Below are 14,085 nucleotides of genomic sequence, written 5' to 3'. Positions count from 1 at the left end.
ATATATATATATATATATATCAGAATTCAATGAATAAAAGACAAATTATACCGAAAGTTATTACACAAAACTTTATTAGTCTGTTTGGCACTCCCTGTTCTATAACACGCTGCCAGCAAATAAGACTGAATTTCCTATATGACAGGTTCCCTTTAAGGATCTATTGACTTATTATGAGGTCCACCAAAAACAGAACCACAGACAACAGTATTCGGGCAAAATGTGTGTAATATTTCTTTCAACGCCATTATTTTAGGGGTACCGTTTCTCCTTGGGGAGAGTGTAAGACAGATGTCAAGAGTCATGTAAAAAAGTAGGCAAATTAGTTCTGTTTTTTTTTGTTTTGTTTTTTTTTTAAAGCTGGGTCTTTAATGAAACCTGTTGGAAAGTAACCCTTTAAAGAGGCCTTGGTATATGACTTGAGGCATCAAAAATTCACCTGCAGAAAGTTGTTTCAGGCCCTGACACATATTTTTTTTTTGCAGATTTTGTTGTGTTTTTTTGAGCCACAGCCAGAGTGGTTTGAGCAGAAGGAAGAAGTATAAGAACTTCCTATGTATTTCCAATTCCTTTTGTAACCATCTTAAATTTGGCTCAAAAAACGCAACAAAATTTGCAACAAAAAAGCATCATTTCCACAACGTGGGGCCTCAGCCTCAGGGTTACTGCCCTTCATCAGGGATAAACGGAAGAGGAAAAAAAACAATATTATGCTCCGAAGCTGTAAAGTATTACTCTGTATGCCGTAGATGGTGACAATTTTTATATAAATGGTTAATGTAATGTTACTATCTATTAAATAAATCATACTGACCATTAATAAAATAATCATAAGCAGTCACATGTAATCTGATGTTGATGAAAGGAATGCTGTTATTCCCAGCACTGGGAGACTGTGCAAGAGTGCTGAATTAATACAAAGATATAAAAATAGGTATTATGATGTAGTGCTTGTGTAAATTGTATCACTAAACTGGATACTGTCATATTAAAGTGCAGATAAAGATTTATATATTACCAAAGGCAAATATTCTTCATTATGCGTGTTCTAATGCTGCCAATTTCCAAAATAGTTGTAAGGGTTTACGATAAATTTACCATATCTAGGTTGTGCTCACGTTATAATGTAAGAGGAAAAAAACCTTACCTGTAATATTAGGGGAATATTAATGTGCTTTTTATTTTCAGGCAGAACAAAGCAATTTTTCACAAAATATTGTTGTTCTGAGGTTTTAATAACTAATACGGGAGAATTACAATGTAATCCTCAGTCATATTAATACCTCATTAGAACTCAATTTTAGAAACTGAATTCATGTGCAAATAGTGCAACAAGAGCTATAAGTTATACTTAGTCATAGTAGAGGTCATTGTTTTATATGATGACCTAGTTCATTATTTACAGATAGACATGCACATTACACTGACTTATACAAACAAAACACACATCATTGTGACATTAGAATAAACCTACTCAAAGGTTGTAGTTTTTTGTAATAGATTACATGAGATATTCTGTACAAGTACACCATATGGGATATCAGTACTCTATATTACTGATGCTAACCTACGCCTAAGAAAACTACATTAAATTCACAACAATACCATTGTACACTGTATTTCTGTGCACAAACTGAATGGCCTTCATTGTATTTCCTGCAGGAGCCATCGATTTCCTCCCTTATGAAAAGAAAATGTTCTAAGACAAGCCCAGATTTTTTTTACCAATGGAACGTTACTGTAAATCAGCTATCGGCCCACACGTCTTGAAATAAAGAGCGTTATCCTAAGGCTCAATGTCAAATTGTACTCCAAATTCCTTAACAAGCCCAAGTACATACCAAGGTTGCAAGTAAAGTAAATCAAATCTAGTTTTACTAGAAGATTATCAATAATTTTTTGAACTATTCGGGGTAAATTTTGTACAATTGATGAAAGGTATTAAAACGTCCTCCAGTATTTTTTCCTTTTCTTTTCGACAAGTACAATACATAAGTAAAGGTCCAGAAGGACAACACAGATATTCAAAAGACTACAAACAATGCTTTAAAAAAATGTAAATCTATATCTGAATGGTTAAGTCCACTTTTTGTTTTCAAAATAAATGAAACTATATAATTAAAAAATATTTTTGTATAATAAAATTAGTGCTCTTTTTCTAAACTAAGAAGAGTAAGGTAATTAATTGTAAATGGCGTTGACATTATATCATTTCTTTCCCGCCGTGTATACTTCGGATTTTTTTTTTAATAGATAGAAGACATCCTGTACTACTGTTTATCTTTCACTGAAATTTACCACTTAAAGGGGGCAGACTTTTCCCTAGTTTAGTTCCTATCACTACGACTGACTTATACTGCCTCTGCAGTTGTATCTGTGGACACAGACATGGTCACTTTGGCAATCTTTACGGTGCTTTTAATGCAGCTTTCAGCTGCTCTGTGGACATTAGTGTTATTAGCATGTCTATTCTGACAGTCTGACTCCATGCTGTTATCAAGAGGTTGTGCAGTCCCTTCACATGAAGGAAACATGCTACAAAATGCATTTCTTAAGTCTTTGCTTCGAAGGGCATAGATGATAGGATTCACAGTTGAATTAAGCAAGCAAAGCATGCTGCAGAAGGCAAACACTGTCTTTACTGTCTTGTTCATCTTCCCAAAAACATCATAAACCATAATGGCAAGAAGAGGACCCCAACATATGATTAACACCACTAGTATTAGGACCAGTGTCTTGGCTAACCTAATATCCATTCGAGTCTGGTCCGGTCTAGTGATGTGCACCTTGCCATCCTCTGATGTGTGAACTATGATGCTTTTCTGAGTGCCACGCTGCAACATTCTCACGGCATGGTTGTGAGCTTTCCATAATATATACATATATGCATACACTATAAACAGCAAGAGAACACTGGTTACCCCAATCCAAAACATCAGATATGTTTCATCAATAAGCGGGAAAATATCTGAGCAAACAGATTTTAGCTTTTTGCAATTCCATCCTAACAGAGGCAGAACAGCTATGACTATAGCTATGGTCCACATCATACAGAACGCAATGACCGCTTTTGTCCTCGTGACTATTCTTTTATAAGATAAAGGTCTGTGTATAGAGATGTACCTGTCTATTGCAGTAAGGAACAGACTGCCAACTGAGGCTGTAAATGAAGCAGTGACGCCCCCTAGTTTGAACAGAAAAACATTAGGACTGTCTATTCGATGAAAAACATGAAAATCAACAAAACTGTAGACAAAAATGACACTGCCTAGAAGGTCAGCCACTGCCAAGCTGCCAATAAAATGGTAGGAGGGTCTGCATCTCAGACTACGGGAGTGTAAAATGACAAGTAGCACAAGCATGTTCTCCAGGACAGTAAATGTACCCAAGGTTATAGAAAGAGCAGCAATCACTAGCTGTTGACTTGGAGTAAGAATCATGAAGCATTCCATGTCCATGAAGTTGTTCCCGCACTGGACATTATCTTCACCGTCTTTAAGAGAAGTAATTGTCTTATTGAAAAAATCAGTTCCATTAAATGGATCCAGATGTTGAGTACTTTGACCATCGATTATTTTTTCTTGAAAGGAGGATAAAGCCATTTTCTGTGGGAAATACCCCAGTTTTGCGATATCATTCTTTGTGTCTTCATAATGAATTTCATTTGGTCCCATATATAAAAGGTCAGTAGTAATTGTTCTGAATGTAGTGTCCGCCAGGCCATCCAAGATAGACTTCATTACCTCGGACTTAAGTTAAAATTCTCCCAGAGGATAGAATGGAGGGGGTGATCACCACCTGTGGTAGACAACATAAATCAAGGTTAATGGATATAGTAATGTGAATAACGGCAAATACAATTGCATTCTATTGTTTGGTAAACACTTAATGTGGTATCCCCTTAACCAGTAGGCTGACAAGGCCTCATTGTTTTGATTGTTTTCACCATTGCTATCCAAAAGTCTAAGGCTAGGTTAAGACAGGGTATATTGGACCGGAATTTGACACTGAGGCCGCCTCAGGTTCTGGTCCAAAATACAGGTAGCCACAGCTGGATGCTGGTGCAGTGCACTCTGATCTGGATTAGGCCCAAATGAATTACCCTAGCTGGGAGTAGGGAGTGTCTTAATACGAATCCACCTGAAGAATGAGCATAGTACTTCTTTTTTCCGGCTCCCAGAAAAAAGAACTGACCGGCTCCCATTGATTTCAATAGGAGCCATTTTTTTGGTCAGGATTTTGAGAAGGATTCGGCCACAAAATCCTAACCAAAATACCCAATGTGAACACAACTTTACACTTTTTATTTTACTGATAATATATGAGAGCTTTTTTCCCATGAGGCAAGTTGTTTTTATCAGTGGTACAATTTTTGGACACATAATATATAATTTAGAAAAAATCGTTAATTTCACCCTTTTTTTTTTTGCTCTTAAGGTTTACCATGTGATGACATGGACATATTAACTTTATTTAACATGTTGTTATGAATGCCATGATACCAAATAGGCAGAAAAGTTTTCCCATTTTGGTAATTTTGCACAATGAAAACTGGATTATAGGAAAAAAGTTATATTTATGTCGCTGCATTCCATGACCCATAAATTTTAATTACACTACAATGATGTAGCTATATCAGGGATTGCTTTTGGTGGGATAAGTTACCTTATATTGGTACCATTTTGTTTATTATTTTGTTTAAAAAAAACTGAAAATTCTCCATTAATTGTTTCTATTTAATTTTCCATAATTTGCTATTTGGTATTTAAAAAGTAATGTATGGCTTTAAAGGGATTGATATTATTGTATACTCTAGGTACCATATCTTTTTATTCTTAATGGTGAACATTAGCTTATGTAAAGTCAACAGTTTTCCGAATTACATTGCTAAAATCCTCATTTATCTCCTTGATCATTGATGTTAGTTACATTGATGTTTCTATATATCTTGGTTTAGAACATGAAAATAAAAATAGCTGTCATCAATACTGTAACTGGAATAGGAGACAGCAGAAGAAAATAAATGTCATAAATGTTTGATCAATACGTTACAGATACTACATACGGCAGATCACTTTTTAGCTCAGTAATTTCCAGTAAAAATGACCTTTGAGGTTTAGATGCGAGTTATTTTTTAAAATCATAAAAAAGTGTGAAAAATACGTATTATACTTTTGGACAAAAACCTGCAATTCTAAGGATCAGTTCCATTAGTATTTGATGCCTACTCTATTTTTTTTTGCACCTTACTGCCACTTTAACCATTCGCACCTTACAATTTTAGACTTGTGAGATACAGTTCCATTACAAAAGGTCAAACCTCATGTCTCTTGTAAATATCTTTCTCACATGCATCTGAAATAGTAAAAAGAGGTATTTCTAGCTCTGTGGATATAAGATAATCAAGTAATATGAAGAAGGGTAAACTCAAAGAAAATTTTTTTAAAAAAAAGATATAAAGACAATGAGACGCAATTCTTTTCCAACTCAACAAAACCTGGTAGATCACCAATACTGTCACTCTGGCTCTCTGGCTCTACTTTCTGGACATGTGCTATAGAAGCAGTACTCAGAATCCTGAGGGACCTGGGAGGCATCAGAATTGGGGCAAGGTTAGTATGACTTTTTTTTTTTTTTTTTGGGGGGGGGGGGAGAATTTAAAAGATATTAGAACAATTGCTTTCCAGACTGGATTTCCCCTTTACAGATTTCATCTTTAGGAGATATGACAAGTAAGTTTAATTCTTGTTGGGGGTATAACAAAATCTACATGTGTTTCTGTTCATCCTTTCCCTGGCAAGTCAAAGCTTTGATTCTATGATACATTACAGTCGAAGAAGGTATGCACTAAGCCAATAAAACCGGGCAACTGAAATGTTAAGAAAACTAAAAGGAGTTAGACGTGACACTAGTACATTCATGTGTCGTTATTCAACCATCAGTCAACATGGTGGAGGAATAGTACAAGTTTAAAGATTCCACAGCAAGTGGTAGCCCCAATGTTACAAAGATTGGAAAGTACTTAGAAATCTAAATGACTAAACATTGTTAAAGAAGAATGGACATTTCACTAAAAACAGAACTTCTAAAAATGGAAGCTGTAATAAAAGCAAAGGATAGAAGCAGTGAATGATTTTGTAATAATACTGTGGGTGTTTGGGTAAACCACAAATAAGTTATGTGAAATAAATGGAAATGTTGATTTTTTTAATCGACATTACTCAAATTACCAAAAGACTGGACTGTAGCTGTTAACTGTTATAGCTTGCATCAAGTAAAATTCTACAACAACCATTGAATAATGCAACAGCATATAAACTGTAGTGAACTCCTACAACTATTAGCATCCTCTGACAGCCTCGAATTCCCAATATGAAGGAGATAAAACAACCAATGACCATGGAGCTCACACATTATTTACTTATACTACAGTCTATGCCTACATTTTAGGCCTGACAGTAAGTGCAGGAGTACAATCTATCTCTCGGCAAAGTTGCAGAATTGCTGCATAGTACATAGCAATTATTGTGGAATAAGTGCACTGATCCTTGAAGGGTATGTAGAGCTTGGCAACCATTTTTCAGCCACTGCAGGGAAAGAATATTACTTACGTTACTGTACATGTCGGCCATGCAAATGAATTGGCATCTATGTAATACATGTACGGACTGAGACAGCCAAAGCAAGTGCTACTTTTTGTTCTTCACAATCTGTATGCTATGTAAGTTTGCTATATACCTGAAATTATATTCTGCTTGAAAAGTTTAGTATCCTGTATCCTCTGAGATCCATAATATATATCTTGCTATTTGATGTTTAGTAAGGTTTGTACAAAAGCTATAACATATCATCTGCTTTGGCCGACTGCTGAGAATGTAAGTATGCATGCCTGGAGTCCTCACAATCAGATTTATACTAGGCTTCTTCTTCGGTGTTCTCTACAGTGTTTCTATCAGAGTTTCACAATGCTTGTTTTTCAATGCTCTCCATAGTGTTCCTAACAGACTTGCATTATGTTTGTTCTTTAGTGCTCTCTGTGGTTTTCCTATCAGTGAGGTGTGCATCACATGCATAGTCAATAACCTAGATGAATGTGCTGTGTACCCTTTTATCCACATGTATTCTCTAGCATACAATAAGTATTGTACTTACTGTACATTACAAACCAAAACCATAGGTCCTGCGCAGTATGACTCAGTAATTATTTAAGAGATCCAAAGTCTCTACTGCTAAAATATTCATAAACTTTCATGCTGCATTTTTGCCCATTAGTCTGTACACCATTCATCAAACATTGTTTTGCAGCAAAACCACATTTAAAATGTCTATTTCAAGGAGGTAAGACAGAGGATAACACAGATGTCATAAAGAATTGCCGGTAATATATGTGCTATGAATCTAGACATGTCTGTAACATGTGAATTGTACAATCTTAGACATACCAGTGATGCTGTTATATAATATAACCAATGATTTATCTTCTGAGTTGTAAGGAGGGGCTACATATAAACAGCAACATTGTCAAGAGACTTCATAAATATAGGTCTTTAAAGGGTGCTTTCATTTGCATTTCATTTGCATATCCTGATAAAATGGCAGGATAAAAGAAAAAAAAAAAACAATTAAGAAATGGTACAAAAGTTGACCCACTCTACTAGCATCATTGGCATTTGGTAATAGATTTGGCACAAATAACTGCCATCAAAAACTGCACATAAAATAGTTCACAATAAAACATTGTAGATGTAGCACTAAATAGCACTTGGCACCAGAATTAAATGCGTCCCTACCAAATAATATTATATATTATTATTTTATGCATATATATTCTACATTACCGTTCCCCTTGGCAGTGTGTTTCAAGATGAACAGATTTTCAAAGCAATGTGATTCAGCAAAATTCTGCCATAAGATTTGTATCCTTTGTGTCTTCAGTAAGTGTGGCTTCCAAAGGTTTTGTTAGTATATTGTAATATTGTATGCAGTTAGTTTCATGGGATTTCGGAGTCCTGACTCAAATTCAAGCTAATGCAAGGGTTTTTATAATGGGTATAGATTTCTGATACTTTAATGTATTATGCACAATATATCAATTATACTATTGCGAGTGTGTTACTCGGGAGAAGAAATAATTCCATTGTTATTGATACAGAATATGTAGATATCTGCTTTTAATTGTTTTTTTTTAAGTGTTTTTGTGACCCCCGACTATCCATATTTAGAACACCATCCCCAGGAGGATACACATGCCCTCCAGTCAGCTCTCCACCTTTCCATTCAATTATTTGATACAGCAGGTAATAACTCTTCATATAACTATCAGATAACCTTAACCATGCCTCTCTATCCATCTTTCCTTATCCTGTCTTTCTTATTTACCTAATGCTGCCACTTTTTTTTTAAAGTCTACTTATTGGATCAATGTTTTTTTCCCCGCTGTTTTGCCTCTAAAAATTTGACTAAAAAGTGATAAAAACATTTTCCAAAATGGTATTAATAAAAGTTACATCTGACCCTGCAAAAAAAAAAAAAAAAACCTTATGGAGCCCCATATACAGAAATATAAAAAAGTTAGTATATCAATTTGGTATTGCCGTGACTGTAACAACCAGAAGAATATGGGTAATGTAGCTGGACATTGAACACTATAAAAACAAAAGCCAAAAGAAAATGGTGCAACGCTAGTTTTCTCTAGTTTCACCCCATTCTGAACAAGGTCACCAGTATATCTATAATTTACCTGTATTTACCCAAAAATGTACCCAAGTGTGGAGTTACTTTCAGGACTAAATGCTTTCTACATATGATCATGATATATTAAACACTTTTATGACTAGACATATATTAATAAAAAAAAATTCTAAAATTGGATCCAATTAGTCCATCGAAATTATGTGCTTTTATTTATCCCCAGCCAAGTCCCCCTAAGTATGTACAATATATGCATCATACGTGTGACATGTACTTTTTATTACCTATTATTTTTACTTTAGAAATTGTACTTTTTAGATAAAATGCGAGTATAGTTCCATATTTTGTAGCATCATCATATAGACTGCATTTTAGAAGTTTAGAGAAAATAATGTGATTGCTGGGAAAAATATTTGGAAGGTATACAGTAAAAAATGACAAGCTGGTGACATGTACCTTATGTTAATGTGGTGTTACTTTTGACTATCCAACATTACTTGACAGCTGTGTCTTGTAAAAGAAAGCTACAAGTTTTCAAGCAACTACCTGTTGTGTGTATATATATGGATTGTATACATACAGAAAGTCTACAGATAGTGAGTATTATAAGGGTCAGTGCACACAATAGAGTTCTATTGGGAGGCTTTTTTGGAGGCTAATTTTGAGGCCAATTCAGCATCAAAATCAGCACCAAAAACTCTGTGTCCACTGACCCTTATAGGTAGTATTTATCAGTTTTAAGTTTCTTCCCAATACTTCTGTAAAACAGTGTGTTATTGTTCGCCAGAGTCCAACAAATACAGGCACCTTATGATCGCAGAGCCAACAGAAGGAGGTCACAGAATCTAAGGGGTTAAATGGCCGAAGACTGAATAAAGTTCCAATCCTACCGTCTACTGCTTCTCATAGCTTCTGAGTTACAGGGGTATTCCCACCTCGCATACTCACCAGTCTTCACTCCTGACAAATCTTCTTTTTTCCTGGTTTCTTGCATCATTTGGTGGGCGGGGTTTCACGTGCAACCTGCCATTTAGCTCCGCCCCCAAATTCACGTGTAGCTCCGCCCACCCACATTGGACTATGAAGTACAGGCAGCAGCAACTCCATTCTGTGTTACATACAGAGACTGCCTGTCTCTGCCATAATGAACACAATTGAATTAGCTAGCCTGATAACTGGGAGAACAGAAGAAATGAAAGCAGCTCCCCTCCTCTATCTGAGTGCAGGACCTAGGTCACGTGGTGTAGACACAGGAATAGCTAGAAACACAGGCTCGCTCCCGTGCACTTAGCCCCTCCTCCCTCCCCCTGAGAGCAGGCTGATACATCACTTGACTCATGAGCAGCTAAGTCAGGGCTGTGGCCACAAAGAATTGAATAAAGTATGATAGTGGACAAACAAAGCAGTTTTGCTGAAGCAATGTATTTAGGAGAAGTCTTACATCCACATTAACAAGCAGTATAGATAGGATCTTTGTGATGGGACAACCCCTTTAACACCATCTCAGCATTGTAACTGTATTGTACAGTGCATGATGTTGCTGCAAAGTTCCAAGTACAGTTACCTTAAGGTGCAGGAAGGAGTTAAACCAGACCATTAAGGCTGCCCTAGGTGCCTGCCTGAAGGGGAAGAAAAAAGACTTAGTGCATACTGTGCTATAATTCTTAGCTGCAATGTGTATTTGTGTATTGTGTACAGTTCCTGGTCTTGTTTTATTTGAAAACTTGCTTCTGTTTTGTCTGTTACTACCAGAGGATCCACCAGAGGGTCCAGGCTCTAATTCAATAATGGGCCATCAGAAGACAACTAAAAAGGGTACTAAGGTCTATTTCCTATGAGTTGTACGGTTGGCCACAGAATTATTTTATCTGATGTGCCCAAGAAGTTCAGTCAGACACTAGTTATGTCATTTCCTAATCTCTGTTAGACCTGGCTTCTGTATATTATATTCCAGTGCAATATCCCTGTCTGATTTTATGCTCTGCACTTGTTCGTCCTGGTTTTAATCTGTTTTCAGATTCTCCTGTTTCTGTGATGTTTTGCACCACCGTTTTGTCCTGCTTGGTCAGCTGCAACCAAACAGAGATCTCCTCAGAAGCCTGGTGGACTCCCCATAATGAAGAGTAGATCCCCATCTGGAGATTAAAGGGGGAAGACCGAGACTTCTGCAAGGACCCTTTTAGTTGACTAAAAGCCAAACCGATATGGTAGCACAGTATGCCCACCATTCGCTGCCTGTGCAAATTACAATTGGGCATCCATAGAAGCCCAAATTTTGGGTGAAAACAGTTTGCTGTAATGATCATTATGCAGTACACTTTGATGAACTGTATCTCTATTTCTAGAAATGACATCATTGATTGAAGGAGTGTTAAATGTGTAGCTACAAAAGAACCCACCGTATCAGCAAACCAGCCACCAGCAGATAGATATCTTAGGGTCTCCCGAATCAAACAAGTTTTTCTTTAGTGAATTGCTGTCTCCATTGCCGAGATATTGCGGTGTTTTGTTAATATGCAAATGAGCTCTTTGGAGCAACAAGGGCTTTGCCATTGCTCCAAAGAGGTAAGAGGCAACAACCTTGCTGCTCCAAGAGCTCATTTGCATATAGACAAAATGACAATATCTCACCAATGGAGGCATGAATTCACATGGGCCAAACACCATTTGATTTAGGTGACCCAATGCTATCTGAGGAGCTAGGTTGATGTGCTAGGATCTGGTGATAGAATTCCTTTAAACCTTCATCATATGTATACAGTGCATAGCCTAGGAGCCTGCACTAGGAGCCTTAACATCTATAAACATATTAAATATATTTCAAATAATTAAATTGGCAACATTGAATCACTTCTTAATTGTGTAGAAATGTGTACAGTAGTCAAATAAATACCCTCCAATTGTCCACAGTAGAACATGATTCACTGGAGTACTATTGTCTGCCCTTAGAACATTTTCATTGCTTTCATAATAAATATTCCTTTGAAAAGTCCAATATCAGAGTGTTTTTATACAAGAGCCTGATATTACACGACATTTGTGCTATTCAAAGCAAGAGCTAGCAAATAAAGTCATTTTGATAAAACCATTGCTTCTATAAACTAAACCTGGAACAATACTCAAGGGGACGAGTGCTTTTCATAGCCAAATTTAGACTAGATGAATGTGGATGAATATTCCTCATACATTCAGAACTTAACTTGGATGCTCTGTGCACTTTCAGATAAAACAAACCACCATCTTTTTTTTTTTAGCACCAACATTTATCATAGACTGCGATCTATTCATTCTTTAAAGGGATTCTACCATTAAAATCAATTTTTTTCTCGCTGACACATAGGAATAGCCTTAAGAAAGGCTATTCTTCTCGTACCTTTAGATGTCTTCTCTGTGCCACCATTTGGTAGAAATCCCTGTTTCTGTCAGTATGCAAATGAGTTCTCTCTCAGAACTGGGGGTGAGCCCCAGCGCTCAAACAGTACTGGGGGCATCCCCAATGCTGTGAGAGAACTCTCCAGTGCCGCCTCCATCTTCTTCAGGAACAGCCTCTTCATGCGTCTTCTTCTGGTGCAGGTGGTCAAACTTCTAGGCCTCGGGGAGAGCCGTCTGTGCATGCCCGTGGTCACAAGAAAAATAGCCGCTTACACAGTAAGTAAGCAGCCATTTTTTTGTGGCCTAAAGACATGCGCAGTCGGTTCTGCCCTAGGCCCTAAGCCTAGAAGTTTGACTGCCCTAACCGGAAGAAAACACGTGAAGAGGCCGTTCCTGAAGAAGATGGAGGTGGCGCTTGAGAGTTCTCTCGCAGCATTGGGGACGCCCCCAGTGCTCCAAGAGAACTCATTTGCATACTGATGAAAACCGGGATTTCTACCAAATGGTGGTGTGGAGAAGACATCTAAAGGTAGGAAAAGAATAGCCTTTCTCAAGGCTATTCCTATGTGTCAACGAGAAAAAAAATCGATTTTAATGGTAGAGTTCCTTTAAAGGGTATTTGGTCAAATGAAACTTGTGAAACTGATGCTGATGTGTTTTATCTGTGCCTTGTATGCAGAGGTATAAGTAAAGCTCCAGCACAGGAAAGGAGAGATGGGAAAAATACATCTGAAGTGCCCTCAACCCAGGTATACCCCTAAAAGGGTCCAATTTTGCAGCTTTATAGATGCGTAGTATGTTTTCAGCTTTATGTTGGATACTGAGGAATTAATCCACCATTCCTGTGAATCAAGCTTTCCTGAACTTTCTATAAACTGAACATCTGTATATTGTCAAGAGTCATTGGAGAGGTGGACTAGGCTCCAGAGGTTGCTATTTTGGAAAGGGTCTTTGAATTATGGAAGGGGTGAACACCAATAGCCTCTCCTGTCTGTGTATCTAAAGTGCTAGATGTGTGGCATCTGCTGCTGGAAGAGAATGTACCTCCATGTTGCTTTGTAACTGGATGAGTCAAGTCAACTGACCTAAAGATATGCCTGTTTCAACTGTCAACCTACCTCCTGTATCTTCATTCTATCCTGATAACAAAGACACCCTGAAACACCGCAACATTGGATACTAAAGTCACAGAGAAGTGCTATTTACTTTCCCAAATATTAAAGAAGGTTCACAGAAAGGAAAAGTCACCAAAAGAAATTTGATACACCAATAGAAAATAAATAAAACATAACTTTTATTGAAAATTTGATTAAAAATTGCATCCACAAATGATAAAGTATTCCACCTATGGTGGGTATAAACAACAAACCTATCCAAGTCAAGAAGAGGGAGAAGCAAGAAATATCTGGTCAATATCTCAGAGCCAGTAACAACCTAAGGAGAAAGTGTTGCCCCTTTAAGGTCTATTTTGGCTATGCTATCCTTTTAAGACTCGTTTTGGAGAGCGTCCATATGATCAAGTGGCATCTGCTACAGATCTGGCAGAATGGAACTCAGAACGCTCTTTATTTTACTTTTCTCTTCAGTGAAAGCACACTGGAGACTAGTAGGAGGAAGTGTCCCAGGGGACTTTTCACCATTACCACCACAAGTGGGAACCCAACATCAGCCTAGGGCCTGTAACACAATTTGGAACAAAAAACAACCATGACTAGTGAGGCTGCCATCTTGGGCCTAATTTTAATTACACAATCTCCACACTGCTGTGCCTGGGGCTGCTGGAACTGTGTCCACAGAGATTGGTGTAGTATGTTTCGTTGGACAAGTGAATTATTAAGAGGAACAATTGTTTTGTGTCTATATTCTGCTTAGCACTAGTGAGATTTTTTTTTAATTCTGAGTTTATTTTACACATTTTACAAGGTAAGAACATTGCAGTGGTACAGAATAGTTGCAAAATCATGAAAAGGTGCAATCAACATTGCTGCCGTTAACAATATAGAAGTGTCAATAACACATGTG

The 14,085-nt window shown here is 37.1% G+C and overlaps 1 protein-coding gene across 2 annotated transcripts in view; it reads right to left on the bottom strand.

Annotated features, from left to right (window-relative positions):
• Nucleotides 1–649: 649 nt before the first annotated feature.
• CNR1 (cannabinoid receptor 1) overlaps nucleotides 650–14,085 on the bottom strand; it is an 81,535-nt gene continuing 68,099 nt past the window's right edge. For both annotated transcript variants that reach the window (XM_075268212.1, XM_075268213.1), the window contains one exon: nucleotides 650–3,798. In XM_075268212.1, the coding sequence (XP_075124313.1) occupies nucleotides 2,352–3,740 (1,389 nt within the window). In that variant the 5' untranslated portion in view covers nucleotides 3,741–3,798 and the 3' untranslated portion in view covers nucleotides 650–2,351. The remainder of the gene's footprint in view (nucleotides 3,799–14,085) is intronic.

Source organism: Leptodactylus fuscus, chromosome 3 (genome assembly GCF_031893055.1).
Source record: "Leptodactylus fuscus isolate aLepFus1 chromosome 3, aLepFus1.hap2, whole genome shotgun sequence".
Lineage (NCBI taxonomy): Eukaryota > Metazoa > Chordata > Amphibia > Anura > Leptodactylidae > Leptodactylus > Leptodactylus fuscus.
The sequence above is the reverse complement of the archived record's forward strand: the minus strand, read 5'-3'. Positions and strand labels throughout refer to the sequence as shown.